Genomic DNA, 19,129 nt, shown 5'->3' on the forward strand with positions numbered 1-19,129 from the left:
TGCCGAATCCCCTGAAGCCAGATCTCACAGGATCTCTGAGCCACATCTTGCAAGAACTCGGAAACCATTCCTAGCCGCCAGAGCTACACGAGGTGGGAGATGCCTGTGAATCGGGATTGCCAGACAGGCCCCAAATCCCATAAGGACAGCAGGGCCATATGAGGTCTAACAGTAACCACCATTCAAACTTCCTTCTCAGTGTCAAAGTGTGGGGACATAGTGTCCCCAGGAAGATGGCCTGGTGGAATAGGACAGTTCTTGTCCAGTAGGTCCAGTGGGCCTGATACCCGAGGGCAGGTGTGCAGGAGCTTATTGCACATGGATGTGCTGCATGAGTCAGCATTCAGGCTCCCTTTGTTCAGTCCCTGGGTTTGGGCTGTGTAGGGGTAGACCGCGACAAAGGTGAGGACTTCTAGGGGACACCCTGGGCTACCAAGGTCCATACTGCTCCAGGCAAGAGTTGCTGATTCTCCTGAAGCCAAGTCTCACGGGTTCTCAGGAGCTATTGCGGACCATTCTAGGGCTAGAAGAGATGAGAGACACCTTAGAATCGTGATTGCCAGACAGGCCCCAAGTCCCATAAAGTCAGCAGGACCATATGAGGTATGACGACAACCACCTTTCCAGACTCTGAGTCAATGGGTGAGTCGGGGAACCACTGACCCCGGGAGGATCTCCCAGTGGAAGAGGGCAACCCCTATCCAACAGGTCAAGAGCACCTGATGCCTGAAGGCAGGTGCGTGGGAGCTAACTGCACATGCATGTTCTGTAGTAGGACTCAGGCTCCCTGGGTTCCATTCCTGGTCTGAATCTTGTAGGGATAAATGGGACCTCAGATGGGGACTTCTGGGGGACGCACTGCCCTGCTAATATCCAGCCTGCTCCAAAACAGATGTCTGTTCCCCTGAAGCCAGATGTCACGGGAAAGCTTTAGTCTTGCATCCCAGGCAGTGCTGGGAAGTCTGCTGCTGAGAGACACCTGGGAGATCTGGCTTAGACAGAGGCCCTGTGTCCCTCTATGGCACAGGGCCATAGGGGTCTGACTCAAACAACCTTCCCAGCTCCACATCAGGAGTGCGGTGCAGTGAAAGAAAACGCTGGTCCCAGGAAGATGGCCTGCTGGCCTGGGCCCACCCAGCTTCAGAAATTTTCATGGGCTCCCCGCGAGTGTTTGCTTCATACCAACCTATTCATACATAAAGTAAAACTCCAAGAGACTGAAAAAGAGCAATCAGAGGAGAATAAATTGAACCATTAGAGCTCACTCAGACCTAGGAAACAATCAAGCTCTGACAAACCCCGTGCAGATTCCTCGAGTATCACTGGGAACACTTAACAGAGACCCCAGATAGGCCAGACCTTAGGATGAGACTAAACTGTCTCTACGTAGAAGTAAAGAGAAAATCTTAAAAGGTACCAAAGAAGGAAGAACCATCGTGTAGAGACAAATACAAATAGAATGATTTCAGAGCCCTCTTCAGAAAATACATAAGCCGGAAGTCAATGAAATGACATCTTTAAAATGTTAAAAGCAAACATCTGTCAACGTAAAATTCTATATCCAGTGAAAATGCTCCTCAAAAATGAAAACAAAATACTTTTGAAAAATACTTGTAATAATAAATTTGTGCGGGAATCAAGAAAGTAAACAGATGGATGGCAATCTGAAGTGGTGATATTAATATCAAATAAAGTCTTCTGGACAAAATTATTACCAGATATTTTTATATAGATTACATGTTGAAATGATCATCTTTTGGATACATTGGGTTAAATGAATTGTTAAAATGAGCTTAATCATTTTTTTCTTCTATTATTGTGGTTATTAGAAAATTTAAGATCATATATGTGGCTCACATTAAATTTCTGTTGGACAATGCTGGAATATAGTGTCCAGAAATTGATCCACATACATATGATCGATTGACTTTTAACAGAGATATCATGGTAATTCAAAGGGAAAGGATACTTTTTTTTAATGAATGGTGCTTGGAAAACTGAATATCCATCTGGAGAAAAAAATAAACTTCCACCATGAACTCAAGCAATGCACAAAAATTAACTCAAATGGATCATAGACTTAAGCTGTAGAACTCTTAGAAGAAACTATAGGAGAAAATCCTTGCAACCTGATGTAGCCAAAGAGTTCGTAGATATGACATAATGCGTAAACGACATAAAAAAAAATTTAAAAATTAGACTCTATAAAATTTAAAACTTCTCTTCAAAAGACACCATTAAAAAAGATATATATTTATATTTATGTATATACTGCTTAAAATACATATTTCTTGATATATATCTTGAAACATGTATATATATATATACACACATACATAGAGGCAAAGGCCTTGTATCCAGGATATTTTTAAAACTTTTATAATTCAATAATAAAAAGACAATCTAAGTTAAAAATGGGGGTAGGCAAATGCTACATGAAAGATGCTCAACAGTATTATTCACCAGGTAAAATGCAAAGTAAAACCACAATGAGATAGCATGCACACGTTTAACAGCAAAAATTAGAAAGATTAAAAATAATCAAGTTTGCCAAACACGTGGAGCAACTGAGAGCTCTCACACATTACTTGTGGGAATGAAAAATGATACAACCACTTTGAAAAAAGTTGGGTAAAAATCCCTTAAGGTTAAACATATATTTACCACATAACTCAGCAATTCTTCTACCTATTTACCTAAAAGAAATGCAAATATATGTATAGACAAAGCCTTGTACATGAATATTCATAGCAGTTTTATTCATATAAGCTAAAGCATTGAACAATTTTAATGTCTAGCAATAGGTGAATGGATAGGTAAAGTGATGGATATTCATACAGTGAAGTGCTAGTCAATGATAAAAGGAAAAATTACTGATAAATGTAACAGCATGAATAAAACTTAAAAGAATTATGCTGAGCAAAATAAGCCAGACACAAAACAGTTCATATTGTATAATTATATTTATAAGAAACCCTAGAAAAGAAAAATCTAATAGTGACAACAGCACAACAGTGATTGCCTGAATCTGGGGCATTTGGAGGACTGAATGGATATAAGCACCACAGGCATTTTGGTGGCTTGTGGAAATGTTTTATGTCTTGAGTATGATGGTAGTATATACAAATGAATAAATTTGTCAACACTCATGTTAGGGGTTGAACTATGTCCCCCAAAATTCATATGTTTAAATCCTAATCCTCAGAACCTCATAATGTGACCTTATTTGGAAATAGATTTATTGCTAATGTAATCAGTTATGATAAGGTCATACTGGAGTAAGGTGGGCCCCTAATGCAATATGACTGGTGTGCTTATAAAAAGGAAAATTTGGACACAAATACACACACAAAAGAAAATGCCATGTGAATATTGGATTTATGCCACAAGCCAAGGAATGCACAAAAATGCCAGCAAACCAATAGAAGATAGGAGAGAGGCATGGAACAAATCATTCCTTCTTCCTTCAGAGGGAGCATGACCCTGCCAACACCTAGGTCTCAGACTTCTAGCCTTCAGAACTGTGAAACAATAAATTTCTGTTGTTTAACCCACTTATTTTGTGGTACTTCATTATAGCAGGCATAGGAAACTAACACAACTATTCAAAGTGGATAATGAATGCATACATTTTATTGCATGTAAATTACACCTCAATAAATCTGATTTAAAGTGATTGAGTCTAGTTCATTAATATCTGCAATAAAAATCCATGTAACCTCTGAGAGCACACAATAGTCACGTGTCCACATAGATATATATACACTATCATTTAACTAGTGTTCAGCAAGTGCTAGGCGATTTCAGACATGTTCTTTCATTTAATCTATTTCTCACACGAACCTTCTAAGAAAGTTATTATAATTCCTGCATTACATATGAGCTAAGGGACATTTAATAAAACTTGTCTGGCAGTGTCCAACTAGAAAGAGGCAGAGCTGGCATGGAAACCCAAAATTTCCCAATAGATTATATCAAGCTTACATCTAATTTTACATGATTGTTGATAGTATCAGATGTTATAATACATATGGACAGCTATACACATTTTACATTTTTATCTGTAACAGCAAATTTTCCATTATGTTTTCCATTTCTATACATCTCTTAAAATTCCTACTTTTAGTCCGCATCACAACTTTGAAGCATGTCTTCTTTCTCACCTCCCAGAGTCCAATAGCTAAGTCTTAGGTACTCTAATCTATTCTAAGACCTGTTACTTTTCTTCTTCTCTGTTTCTTTCCTATATTAGCCTGTTCTTGTTTTACGGGTATAGCATCTTCTAAACTCCCATTGGGGATATTAATGATAATATTTTTAGAGTTACTCTTCTTTTCTCTGAAACGTCTGGTGTCAGTTGATGTGATATTTGCTTATCTTTGCATACGTCTGATGATCCTTTTTGTCTGTTCATATATAAGTTTGAAGAACTGGATTGATTAACTCAGGCATCTCTTATTGTCAATCTGTTGCCTGAATGACAGATGTCTGACTTCAAGTTCTTCGTGTGTGGTGGTATGTTGAGTTGGACACATTTGAAGGTAGGTGGGCAGGTTGGGTTGGAGAGTAAAGAATCAAGTCAGGAGGCCACCTGAATGGAAGTTAGCAAGCTCATTCTTCAATCTCTTTGGTTCACAGCTCTACCATTAAGAAAAGCCCTCTCCTCAACTGCAGCCTTCACTTACGCAGGCTCTGAACTGAGGGCCCATGTTCTCTGAATCAGTCATCACTATGATTCCAACTGCCGTCCATTTTCAGGACGTTCATGCTTTTATTTTTCTTCCTCTTTATTATCCTTTTAATGAATTGGGGGAAGGGAACTAATTTGATCTATTGCCTTGAAAGAGTAGTCCAGTAGCTCAAAATCTATGGAACATAAACCTCCTTCTTTTCTGGTGTTCCCTGAACCAATGTTCTTTTTTATCTTATAGGCCACTTCTAAGGAAAACTAAATCTCTACTCTCTTCCACAGATCTTCCTACATCTAACAAATTTATGTCATATTCAAGAATTATAAGATTTTGTACAAAGGGCCAGCCCTGTGGCCGAGTAGTTGGGTTGTGCAGTCCGCTTTGGAGGCCCAGGGTTTCGCTGGTTTGGAGCTGGGTGTGGACATGGCACTGCTCATCAGGCCATGCTGAGGTGGCGTCCCACACAGCAGAGCCAGAGGGACCTACAACTAGAATATACAACTATGTACTGGGGGGCTTTGGGGTGAAGAAGAAAAACAAAAGGAAGATTAGCAACAGATGTTAGCTCTGGTGCCAAATCTCTTAAATAAAGCAGAAGAGAAGACTCCTAAAACTATGTATTAAAAAAAAGATAATCAGATCCTGTTTAAAAAAAAAAAATTTGTACCAGAGTACTTCTTAATTCAGTGTGCGAAGAATTAGTGAAATTATTCAGTCTCCATGGAAATGCCTAGCAGGGGTGATCTGACAGCAGGAGCACGGTCTTTAGAGTCGGACAGATAGAGACTTGAATTACATTTCTTGAACTCCAGCCCCTAGACAATGTTGTTTAACTTTTTATAGCCTGTGTTCTAGTACACAAGTTTGGGAAAATAATCTTGTCTCGCAGGCTTGTTGTGAGATTTAAATGATATATATATATGAAATGTAAAGCACTGTTTCCAACACATAGTTGGTGCTCAATACGTCATCCCCTCTCCCCTCTCTCATACACTCATCTGCAATCCATTGCTTTACACATGTTAATTGTGCCTAAATCAAGACAATCAAGCTCTCTAGATCTCATGGGTATTAAAGTAAAGTACTTATTGTAAACTGCTATAAAACTCTAAGCTTGATATCATTATAGAATGTATTCAATACGTTTTCTTCTCTGCTCAAACTCTGAATGCCTGAGTGTCTTTCGAGCACATTAATGTGTCATGTCATAGTATTATTCAATTTGGGCATCTCTTTGAACTCCAGCAGTGCATTTGAATCTTAAAGAGAGCCTGTCCACCCTGCTCTGTTCCCAGACTTCTCTCGACTCACACTGTATCACATCTCTGCTGCTTTGCCCTCGAGATAGACTGACTTTTGGCTTTTTGTTGCTGTTGTCGCTGGAATGTTTCTGCAGTAAGGCATTTGCACATTCTGTTCTTTCTGCAAGGAATTCTTCCTCTTCCTAGTTACTCCTACTCATACTTAAGATCTAAGCTTTAATGTCAATTCCTCAGGAAAGTCATCTTTCCTCTCTCCAGTAGGTCAAGTCCCACTTTTAAATACTCTTATTGTACTATAAACATTTTCTTTGTAACTACGCACTTCTACAACCTTCATGGTTTGTAGTCATATTATTTGCTTGATTATTTAATTAATATCTCTCTTGTTCACTAGATTCTAATTTCCTGAAGGCATTTTGCTTATAAGTGTATCTACAACGATCCACAGCAAATTGTAGGAATGCGGTATTTTTGGAATGAATGAAACCTTCAAGCTTCAGGAGGGGCTATTATTTGTTTGTTTATTTGTAGTTTTCACTATATTGTTCCTATCCAAGTTGTTCTTTTACAGCTTTAAAAAAATCTTTGTATTAGTATAAGTTAAGAGCTCAATCAGGTTGGGGTTGAACATTTCTGATATTATTTTAGGTCACTTCAGGCACTTTTAAATATTTATCTTCGATTTCCATTTCATCTTCTATACATGCTCCTTTTTAAAATTGAGCTTAGCAGATACAGCCTTGTATAGGCTCTCTGCTTTTCATCTTCATCAGCATATTCATAAATGTAATTAACAATTAATTCTGGTTTTAATTAGAAAACACTTTTTAGTAATCATTGAAAAATTAGTTTTCACAATTTAATGGCCTAGTACAAAGATGTTTGCTTATAGGCATTGTTTTGCACTCTATTTTGTGAAACATGACATAAGGATTGGAAGATAAGAGGAAAAGAGACTATCTAATTGCTAAGCATAATAGCAGAGTTCTAAAGAGTTTGCTAGCCTTTTAAAAAATCTCAGACTGATATAATTTAGCCTTTAATTCCAACAAATTAGTGAAAGAGGATCAGATTATTTGGCTAAACTATTTCTTCAGTTTTTGAATATTATGGGGCCAGGGCTGAAATATCAACTCACATAAGTGCTTTAAATCAACCTAAACAATGTAATTCTTTGTGTAATAAATTAGCTTGAACCCCAAATCTGAAGTTTGGTATGTTTACAAAAATGATAGCTCTGTTTCTTTGCTTTAGCTCACCCTGCTCTTCAAAAGACTTTACATTTCTTTTAAAAACATTTTAGAAATGCTAAAGAACAGTCAAGATTTCAAAATATTCAACATCGAATGGAAAAGCATACATTGTAAATGCCCATTATCTAACAGATTAGGAGAGATTTTTCTTTGGAGAACTCTGCTTTGCTTGAAATACACGGATTACTTTTATTAGATGCAGAACATTAAAGAAATAATTAACACGTAGTCTGATAAACTTTGAAAGCTAAAATAATGATATGAATACTATTTTACAAGCATTAACCTCTAAGTCCACATTTAGAATTGTTTACCAATAAGCTGTTTTCATTAGGTGTATTTTATCTTATGCTGTGATAATATACAACTACAGTCACTTTTGTCATCACGAATAAAACTAGGGATTGCTAGAATATTCATTTAGCGATGTTGACCCACTGTTTATACAGGGTAAAAATCACTGTATCTCTGGGGTAGAGGGATAGATAAGAGTATTAACATCTCAAGGAGCTTATCCTTAAGTTTTAAAGAACTAAATATAATACAAGGCAAAATTAAAAATTTAATATGGTCAAATTGAAAGGGCGTATTAGAGAGCATTATTTAATTCTTACCAGGAGAATTGCAGGAAAATTCCTAGAGGATTTCACACTTAGTTAAATGCTGAAGGATCAGCAGTGTAGTATAATAGATGCATAGTTTCCCCAAGGTAATAACAAAAATGATTATAATGATGTTAATAAAAATATATATTGACCACATACTATGTGTTTGATGTTCTTTTCAGTATATTATACAGAATATCTCAATTAATTCTTAGAGCAATCCCTAATGAGGTATTATTTGCCCCATTTTTTCAGGTGGGGTAATAGAAGCATAGAAAGTTAAGCGACTTATTCAAGGCCACATCTTGTGCAGAAGAGCACAGACGAGGAATATGGAACAAAACAAGGTTCTTAAATGCTTTTCTAAGATGATTTGGTTTTATTAAATAACGGCAAGTTATGGAAGAGAGCAATTCCAGTGAAAAAATTAAGGAGGCACTGAAAAGGAATGGAGAAGAACAAATGAGGAGGCTCCAGCTGGAGACACTGCAATAGTAAGGGAAACCAGCGATGAATAGCTAAACTAGGGGCAAATTCGTGAATCCTTATACTGACAGAATTGATGGGGCTTCCCCATTTGGGGGCCAGTGAGGAACAGAACATGAATTTCAATCATACTCTTTAAGAAGGTGTAAGGTGGCTTTTGGAAAAAAATGTTCCCACAAAATTTGCTTTAAATTTGGAAACTTTTTATGTATAAATGGTTAAGTTTTGGTTACCTATATTTCAGACTGTTTAATTCCTGGCCAATACTTGAGAACTGATCCTGATGTTAGTTTCTTCACAATTTGCTCTCCAGCAGCTGTTATGTGAGCCCCACCTTTTCTTTTCATTTTCTGTTTTATCCAGCTCTCTTACTTTGCCCAGTCCCTGCCTGTAATTTATCACTCTTTTATCTGCTCCTAAACACCTACTCTTTTACTTTCTAAAAATATTTGAAGTATTTATTGTTTTGTCAATTCTTTTATCATCACTTTATATCTTTCAGATTCTTTCCTTCTTGTTTATAAATTAATCTCTTTTTATTCAAATTTTCCCTTCATATAATGCTTCTAAATATATGATTGTCCATCTTCTTGTTCATATACAAATACCTAAATAATCAAGTTGATTTTGCAGATTTCTGGTATTAAGGATGCTATTTATATTAATGTCAATAACCCACATTTAAAAGACTTACAATAATTCTGTTAATTTAAAATGATTTCTAAATCAAAATAAAGATGCAAAGGGGACTGAAAAGAATATTTTGAAACATGATTAATTTTAATATGTTTACAGGGAAAGAGTAAATTCATCAGCAGGGAAAAAAAAATACCAAAACTAAAATTTTATATATTTTTAGTCTCAAAGCACAATATATTTTTCATAGAAACTAATATATAACCATCATAGGTACCACAATATGGCAACATTTATACACAAGGCCATTTACCATTAAGAAAATCAGTAGCAATGGTGATGCAATACATTAGTTTATCTTTGTTAAACTTTCTGCTATTATACTTCCTGGCCTGCAGGAGTATTTGCCAGGATACGAAAGAAAATGTGTGACCTCAGTTTCAACAATACAAAGTTCTGGCTGCCCACGCTTAACCCTATATTTACTATATGATCACTACAAATGTTTTCATACCACTACTCTGACTTCATTCCATTTACTATAAGGCCGTTCCCAAGGAATCAAACATTTTAACAGATTCATTTAGATATTAAGGAATTATTTTATACAAAATAAGAAGTGCAATATCAGGACTTAATATTCTATAAGCCCCAACTTAACAGAAGAGAAAAACTATACAGATATTAAGTGGAAAATAATTTGAGATTATTTGGACGTAAGAGCATAGTACTGAACTGGGGAAAACGTGATAATATAGTTTCCTTCATCTTTTTAGATGATTATTTTTAAATGCACCAGATGATTTTCTGAGGGCCATTCACATTCAATATTTAGATTCATTTTATTAGTGGCATATACAAAGCACCATAAAATATAATATATGAAATGTAGAACAATCATGACTATGTAATTAACTGTAGAAATAACTGCTAAGAAAATATAGCAATATTTAACACAGGATTTCTAAAACCATTACATATTCATTACTTTTCCCAAAGCTACTAATGTCCCATGTTTTATTTTACAGAATTTGTCTATCAAGATTTATATGCATTTGGCACTTTTGGGGGGGGCTGAAAATAGTTGATATCTTCTGTACAGTAATGTTACAGTTCTATACAAACTTCAGAAATATGGCATTTGGAATAGTCTTTACGTGTTCCAAGTGTTCCATTTCACATAACAGCAAATACTCTGAATGCCTTTCCTCCTGGAGGATTCTGTAAACTGCAAAAAATACAAAAAGTATACTGATGTCATCTACATATATAATCCTTCAAATAAATCGTATTTTCTTATGACAGTCAAGAAAGCAGCTCTGTGAATCCAGATGGTCAATTCTTAGGTCACTATAATTTATTGTTATTGGAAAGCTTGAGTGAAAATGACATAATTCCTTAAACCTTGGTTGTATGCTGGGCTGTAAGTTTACCAAAGAAATTTAAGAGGCAGAGTGGTAATAACAGTATTTTGTATAGAACTTCACAGATTCTAGATCATGTTTTCATATATTACCACCGTTGGTTCTAATAAAGCAGAATTAGGCAGCTATCATTCCATTTTCCTGGGGAATACTGAGATCCAGATTTACAACTGACTGGCATGGTTAAAAGTTAACTGCAAGTTAAAAAGACAGAGTTCAGCAAAACTCTAGATTACTAACTTATTATTATTTCATAAGTTTGACAAAATTTAAATTATATTGCTATTATGCTTATTAATACTTTTAACATCCACGGTTTCAAGAAAAATTTTACTGAGGAAATTTGGTCAAATCTGAAAGGTCCTAAGAATTTCTTCACTGAAATGGAAACACACAGAGAAGCGCTCAATCTCATTTTGGAAGTATTTCAAAACGGAAGTTAAAAGCAATGCAAAATCATATACTTTATTCTTTCCTAAATTATTTATATTTCATTTGGCAATATCAATCAAGGTATGTTTCATTTAAGTGCCTAAAAGTTAAAACAGACTGATAATGCCATTAATCATTATTTATTCTAATCCAATGTAAACTTTGAAGTCTTTACATTTTTGCACAAAGTTTTATTTTCCTAAGAATAATAAAAGGCTTTTGGAGATAACACCATAAATGCTAAGAGGAGACAAGGTAGAGTTCGTCTTATATATTTGTTCATGTACAAGAAAAGAAAGGGGAAAGTGTTAGAGTGAAAGAAGTATGAAGATCACAAGTGTGCACACATGACATGCACACAATAAACACACACATGCACCAGGTTTCATACAAGGAGATAGCCAGTCGAAGCCACTTTTTTTGTAGGCAACAGATTCACAAAGTGCCCTAGAAAGTGAATGTGTTTGGTGGTGTGTCTTCTTTGAACACAGTGAGGCACTGGGAAAAATGCGTATTTCTGAGCCTACGGACCTAGAGCTGAACCCAAGCTCTGAGACGGACAAGTTAGATGACCTTGGGCACATCATTTAACCTCTTTGAGCCTCAGTTAACACATCTATTAAGTTCGGGTTTATGGAATCAACTTTATAGAGCTGTTGGTGGAGACAATACACTTAAAGTGCCTAGCAGTATCTGGAAAATTCATGGTAGGTGCTCCCAGTTTTTGTACGATATCATCTGTCATCTTATAGTTTTGGAATAAATTTAAGAAATATGACAAGTAAATGAAACCACATCACTCAGTTTAGCTTATAGAATTGCATATCAGACTCTATAACTGAAGGATCTATTTTATACAGCATATCTATTTTAAATATCATACAATATTTTTTACATATATATATGTCAGTCATATATATTGAGAGCTCCGTATGTGTGTGTATGTGTTTCAGTGAAGAAATTCTTAGGATCTTTCAGATTTGACCATTAAATTTACTTTCTAAAATTTTTCTTGAAACCACAGATGTTTAAAAGTATTAATAAGTGTGATAGCAATAGAATTTAAATTTTGTCAGACTTAGGAAATAATAAGTTAGTAATCTAGAGTAGTGCTATGAGCCAGAAGAGGCAGGCGGTAGAGAACTCAGCTTCTTAATAATGATGGCTTGATGTAGTCTCATCTGAAAATAGATGCTAAATACAAGTCTGTCTTTTTGTGAAGATGGAACCCAGATGGTTAAGTGGAAGGTCGTCTGGATACCCTGCATGTCACATCCTTTGGTGTCCTTTAGAGAAACTTTACTGTATATGTCAACCCTCCATTGACATTTTGAAGAACCCAGTAAAAGTCTAAAAGCTAGGGATTTTTCTGTATCCATACAAAATACACGGGACTGAATATTTGTTCCACAAGTACCAATGATTTGAAAAATGACTACAGGTTCTCTTCTCCTAACTTTTATTAATAGTTGATAAAGTAAGTCACATGAATTTTCCCAAACCAGTAAAATATATGATACTAATGGACGAAGTAGTATGAGATGACCAGAAAGAGTTCATTTATATCATACTAGGCATCCAACTTCCAATCAAAAAGAGAATTTGGTTCAGGGGAAAATCAGACTCATTGTTTTGGTCAAATACTTTGTCAAATAACTGGATTAGAGAAATACTCTGTGCCTTGCTTACCTAGAAAGAATTACATATAAAAACTAATCTAGAAAATCCAAAAGAGGATGAAAGAAATTTGCTCATTATAAAATCAATTAACAAAAGAGTGGTTCTGACTCGTAATCCGATTTTCATGTTGATTTTTATAAGCCTGCAGCAGACAGGCGCCTCTGGTACTGCAGCTTCCCCCATCCCTGGAGGACCGACTATTACACGGTGTGCTAAGGAAACAGACTGGCTCAGCCACATGACTTCAAATCCATACTAAAGTGAGTTGGTTGTAACGCAAGCATAAAGGGATAGATGGTATATACATGTATATATATGAGTATATAAATACACACATTCTTTTTTTTTAATTTACCTTTCTGAGAAGATTCCATTCTGAAAAGAAGCAGTGTAAGTCTTCCTTTTGTCCACAGGCATAATGTCAACATAACCACCCTGATTTTGAACCACACCAGCATGGACCGCTGCTCTGCAGATACTGGACAGCTGAGGGAGCAAGGAAAAACCTGCCGTTAATAGGAAATTTCTGCTGAGCTTGTCCAGCCTACTCTTCTACTGGAAAGAAGTCGCTGCCATCTGTCTCTATATGGATACTCAGTGAGCAGCTACTGGATGATGTTTTGTGCATGAAGGAAAGTTTCCAAAGTCACAAAGTCAAAGCCACTGCTAAGCAAGTCTGAAGGGCCATCTTAAGGGTGGCTGCCATGTAAAACCCCTTCACCATCTAATCCAGCAAGTACTTGCCTATCCAAACAGCAGGCTTTTTCTATTGTGGAGGCAATAAGGGGCAAATCAGCTCTTTTTATCTCTTCAAGGGCCTGATTATCACTCTTAAATTTCAGCTTTTGCTAGTCCCTCCTGAGCCACTCTGGCCGAATGTTCACGATGGGATTATCTGCACCTCGTTTATGCTCAGTTCTGACTTAGAAAAAATTCAAACAGTTCTGTTTATGTCTACCATCCCTTTCCCAAAAATATAGGATTATATTAAATGGGGGAGTTTTTTTCCTATTAAATAATATAATCTATGCCCAGAAAACTTGCCTGAAAGAATGACCCCAAGAAGAGAAACATGGCAAATAGTCATAACCGCTACCTCGATTTACAGTGCCTCTCACCCTGGTTTGAATGGTCTGACATGAAGCACTAGGAAAATTCTATGATTACAATGTACCAGTTACATAATCTGAATTGAATGGGATTTCTAAGGAGGAGAAAATTATTGTTTCAAGTACAACACTCTCATGTTTTTAAAACTACTGACTTCTAGAAGTCAACTCTTTTCTTTTGGCCCATGCAAGTCTTCTCTAGATTTTAACATTTGCTTTAATCCGAACGTTCTACGAAAATTTGTCCAAAGCTGAGTATAGCCTGAGGAAATCCTACAAAATGAAACACTTGAACTGTTTCAGTAGAAAGCAATCCACCTCATAGCCCCATGGGTTTTTTCTGATCCCACTGGTCTGTTCTTTTCTTATCTCTATGCACATGTGAGTGACTTAATGTGCTTTTTTACATTCACATAAGCATGTGCCTCTTATATGACCTTGCTTTATTACTGTGCTCTGAACTTTGTGGCTTCAGTCAGTATTTATTAGATCAGAGAGCCCGAATGCCAAGCTGTTTAATCCTTCTCATGTTTTCTATATCACAAAATGCCATATATCTAGAACCTCGTTTCCTTACTCTGAGGAAGCATTTTATTCACCATTTAAAGTCTCTCACTAAATTAACATTTGTATCCAATATGGTTCATAACAGATGGAATTAAAAATAATTCTGTACATATTTCAAGTATTTATCTTACTTTGTTAAAGGACTATTATCAGCATTTTTCCGAAGGCAGGAAAAGTGCTTAGATGTAACATTCACTAAATCCAAGCACTTAATATGTTTTGAAACTATTGTTTGGCCCATAACTATGCAGTCAGCAGGCATTCCTATTTGAGTTCAAAGGTCAGAAGAGATTTTCTTTTCATACACAGGCTTGACAAGAATTAATATATTATGAATTAAAGAAAGAAGAATTTATCTGCGAAAGCAGTGGAACATTTTAAATGAATGCAGAAATTAACTTTATCTGTAACAAATGAGAAATAAAAGTTCAAAGCAAGAGAATGTACAAATTGTAACTCTGTAAATGGAGAGAGAGACACACACACACACACACACACAGGAAAGGGGAGGGAAGGAAAGAGAAGGGGGGAATTTGGTAGATTGGTCCTCATCTTTTCATATCTTGTACTTAAAAAGATAATGGACGTTTTAGGGGGTTGGAAGATTGTCAGTCAATGACTGAATCTCTGACTCTGTACTTACTATTTAATAGTAAACTTTATATTTCCAACTTACTTTTAGAAGGATCCATATAATAATACATAATTACCTACCCATTTCACTGAGGTAGGAAAATATAATGACCTCAGGATATAAATTCTAACAAAACCTAACTCTAGCAAGGAGATGGCTTATAAGTATAGAAATGTGTAGGGTATTTTGAAAGATTTTCACCACACGTGACTAAAATTAAAAGTTTGGGTGCTTAAAGGGACAATCTAGAAGGAATGATTTCTTTGGAAATCTCTGTGATTCTAGATATGCTCATTCAGACACATTTATTTATTCGTTTTTTCAACAAACACCTATGTGCTTAATGTCCGATGTCACTGTGTGCTATTAAGTTCTGTTAAGGCAGGAAGCAAGCCTGTCATGTTCATAGCCTGGCACCCATCAAATTGTTGATGAAAAAATGATGCATGAATTGCCCAGCTGCTGCCCTCAAGAAACTTAAAAATGAATAAAAGAGGTGGGGAAACAATCATAGTACCTAACAGAAGTCGCTAAGCGCTACAAAGGTATAGGGGTTGAAAGAAGGGTGACGTCAGACTTGCATTAGGAGATCCAGCAAGACAGTTCACAAAGTGGCAATAGTTTAGGATCTGAAGAATGATCATGATTTTAACACACAGAGAAATTAGAAAAAGGACGTCTTCAAATAGAGACAAGAAGATAAGCACAAACATGAGGACCAGCAAATTAAGATACCAGTAGTATGATGAACGTACAGATAAGAATGTAGCAAAGCTGAAGCTTGGGAGAGACTCAGATTTGGAGAATGACCTCAAAGGTAAAGCTGAACTGCAAAAACCTGGACCTCAATGAACTTCACCAAGAGAAACAGGGTGGTAAGACACATATTTCAGGTATCTTTCCACAATCATATTTCCATAGTATTCTACTGCATTGTGTATCAAGAGTATATTTCCTGATTTGTTTCTGTAACTCTCTGGCTTAGGAATTTGTGATGGTTTCTAAAGGACTGCTATATAAAATCTAAACTCATCAGCATGCATTCAGACCCTCCATTCACAGGTTTCAAGAGCTGGATCCCTTCACCCCTCACTCAAAATTGGCCACAGCCCCTTTTAGCTTCAATTCTCACCAGCTCAGAGACAAGCAAACCATGTGATGCCTGCATACAGCTCTCTTGCTCTCACCTCCCTATCTTTGCAGATGCCGGTCATCCCACCTAGATGTGTTCCCTAATCCTCTCTACCAACCCACATTTGAAACCTGGCTCAAAAAGCGCTTATACGTACTGAAGCCCTCACAGCTAATATTCCTTGTCCAACCCCAGTAATGTCATCCACTGCAACATCCCTCAACTGGTTTCCTTCTGTACGTATTTTAATGTTTTATCTGTTCTTGATTCTCTGCTACTTTTTAAATGCTCCTTTGGCGGTGAAGATGCTGTTCATATATTTGACAATTTCTTAATTATCCAATTTACTCTTCGAATACTGAAGAAGCCAAAGGAGGATTAAAGAAAAGCAAAATGCATTTTCCTTCTCAAGAATGCCTCCAGACCATTTCATTACGTGTCTGATATAAGATATATGGGTAGGATATGAAGAAAAATTTAGTCAAATTATTATGCACTCATATTTGCATATATGGGTATTCATTTTTCAGTGTTACTGATGATTAACTCTTCTGAGACTATGTACGTCAACAGAGAATCTGTTTCCTTATTCTCAATATAAGTGTACATATATACACTTAAATGTATATGTATACATAGGCTTATATATATATATGTGTGTGTATAAATATACACACCCACATGAATACTGAGAGCTGCATAAATTAAGATACTTACATCAGAATAAACTCGAGTTCCAATTACACGAGCATAATGTGGATTTGCCTGCATACAGTTACGAGGACAGTAGACTCTGAAAAAATATACATAAAAATATTCAGTCGCTGGTTACTTCAGTCTTTCTTATTAAGAAGACCATAGATATGCATACACAAAAGTAAACTCAGCCTTCTAGACCCTACCCATTTTTTTTTCCTGAAATAGCTCAATTGTATAAGCCAGGCAGTGGACACAACTGCTTCTGCTTACTTTATCCACTTCCAGCTTTTAGCACAAATGTTTCTTTTCTTTTTATTTTTTTTTTAAATTCTTTGAGCTTTTTAATTTAGCCAGGAAGCTTTCTAATTTGGGGATTTATAGCTGAAAGAAACATCAGGACGCCTTTCTCAGTATGTCTGGCTCACTGCAATAGGCTCTCCTCTGATTTCTCTGCTTCCAACTTTGCTCCCTCCAAACTATTTTTTCCACACACTTACAGTGAAGCACACAAGTCCAATCTCATCGTTGCTCTGCTCCAAATGCTCCAGTGGCTTCCCATCTCATTTACGATAAATGACAAGATCCTTCCAACGGCCAATAAGCCCTGCACACTCTGTCCGCCCATTACCTCTCTGACTATAACCTACTCCTCTTCCACTTCCTCACCCAGCTCTGGTCACACTGGCCTAATGTATTTCTCACACATACAAAATAGGCGCCTCCTCAGGGCCTTGGCGCTTAGCTTGTTCTCTGCATGGAATGCTCTTTCTCCAGATATCTTATTGCCTTGCTGACATCTGACTGGCTTAAAGGTTCCAAAAACTTTTTATTTAAACATAAGATCCAATTATCAGTGTTCAATCAATCAATGATATTTCAAAAAATCCACTCCCAGAGTTTAAGAAACTGTCAAGTGGTACTTTTGTTTGTTTGTTTTGGTGAGGCGGATTCGCCCTGAGCTAACATCATTGCCAATCTTCCTCTTTTTTCTGCTTGAGGAAGACTGTCCCTGAGCTAACATCTGTGCCAATCTTCCCCTATTTTGCATGTGGGATGATGCCTCCACAGCATGGCTGATGAGCGGAGTAGGTCCACACCTGGGATCTGAACGCAGGAACGTGGGGCCACCAAAGCGGAGCACACAGAACCTTAACGGCTTGGCCACGGGGTCAGCGCCCAGTACGTTTTTTTAATTAATTGGCTGTTCTGAATTCACACACGTACACACATACACATACACACACACTCTCATTCACTAAAAGGAAATTAAAAACTAACACTGAAGAAAACACAATGCATTTTACATTATAAACCAGAGTCTCAACAAAATGACTACACGAAAATCATTGTTTAATGAAGGCATCAATAATTTTCCTAAAAGCATTCTAAAACAACTTCAGTTGCAACTACCTTTACCAACTGAAGCAGCTCTTCCTAAAGATAGCTTGTAAAAAATAGCTATGTTTCTTATTTAAATTTCTATTGGGGTCCGGCCCCGTGGCCGAGTGGTTAAGTTCTCGCCCTCCCCTGAGGTGGTGCAGGGTTCGGATCCTGGGCTCGGACATGGCACTGCTCATCAGGTCACGTTGAGGTGGCGTCCCACATGCCACAACTAAAAGGATCCACAACTAAGATACACAACTATGTACGGGGGAGTTTGTGGAGATAAAGCAGAAAAAAAAAAAGATTGGCAACAGTTGTTAGCTCAGGTGCCAATCTTTAAAAAAAAAAAAAATTCTATTGATAAAATTTATATAACACTCTATATAGAGAGTACATATACTTCTTATATCGAAACCAGAGCCATTTAAATATAACTAATAAATGAATCTGAGTTTTTATAACATTAAATTAAAGGGTTGATTTTTATAAGAGATGCTGTCAAAGGTTTCTGTAGGAGGAGGAAGGGTGTCCCCGTCGACTGTAAAATCTTCTCCTTGTATTTGAGAACTGCTGGCCATGCCCCATCCCTCCAGTGGTAGTAAAACCACGTGCTCTGCCCTTAGGATCATGCTGTGTGGCTCCACCTTGACCATATGTAATACTTGGTTTGTGAAAAGCCAAGGTCAGCAGCTCGAAACCGAGTTCATTTCTACTTAGGTAAATTCCGGTCAAAGAAAGACTGGAGGAGGTTTTGGCTTGTTTGTGTTCTAATGTCTGATTTGAACATCGTGTTACAGACTCCTGAGAATGTAGATAGTGATGGAGTAAACATTCCTTTATCAACAATTTGCTTCTAAGCTTTGAATAAAAATGTTGACACATTTTAATGACACCTGCTTTTACATCTTGAGCATTCAATCGATTTTAAAGATCTAATTGTTTCTAAATATCAGGATAAGATTTCCACCTGCCTATACCTCATCCCCAAGTTGGAAAAAAAAAAAAGATTTCCAATAGCACGCGCAAACACACACACAATTTTTACAAGGTTATGGTCCTAAATAATAGAGAGAGTTTATTTTGGGCGGTACTACCAGCTATGGAACCTTTCAAGGACAAGACTGTACAAGAAAATC

The 19,129-nt window shown here is 36.7% G+C and overlaps 1 protein-coding gene across 1 annotated transcript in view; it reads right to left on the reverse strand.

The window, feature by feature from the left end:
* Positions 1-9,056: 9,056 nt before the first annotated feature.
* Positions 9,057-19,129, reverse strand: part of CRISPLD1 (cysteine rich secretory protein LCCL domain containing 1) — a 46,847-nt gene continuing 36,774 nt past the window's right edge. Inside the window, exons 13-15 of the mRNA XM_001491067.5 lie at positions 16,629-16,704; positions 12,825-12,955; positions 9,057-10,161 (exon numbers count right to left, since the gene is read on the reverse strand). Of these exons, the coding sequence (XP_001491117.1) occupies positions 10,110-10,161; positions 12,825-12,955; positions 16,629-16,704 (259 nt within the window). The 3' untranslated portion in view covers positions 9,057-10,109. The remainder of the gene's footprint in view (positions 10,162-12,824; positions 12,956-16,628; positions 16,705-19,129) is intronic.

Source organism: Equus caballus, chromosome 9, assembly GCF_041296265.1.
Source record: "Equus caballus isolate H_3958 breed thoroughbred chromosome 9, TB-T2T, whole genome shotgun sequence".
NCBI lineage: Eukaryota > Metazoa > Chordata > Mammalia > Perissodactyla > Equidae > Equus > Equus caballus.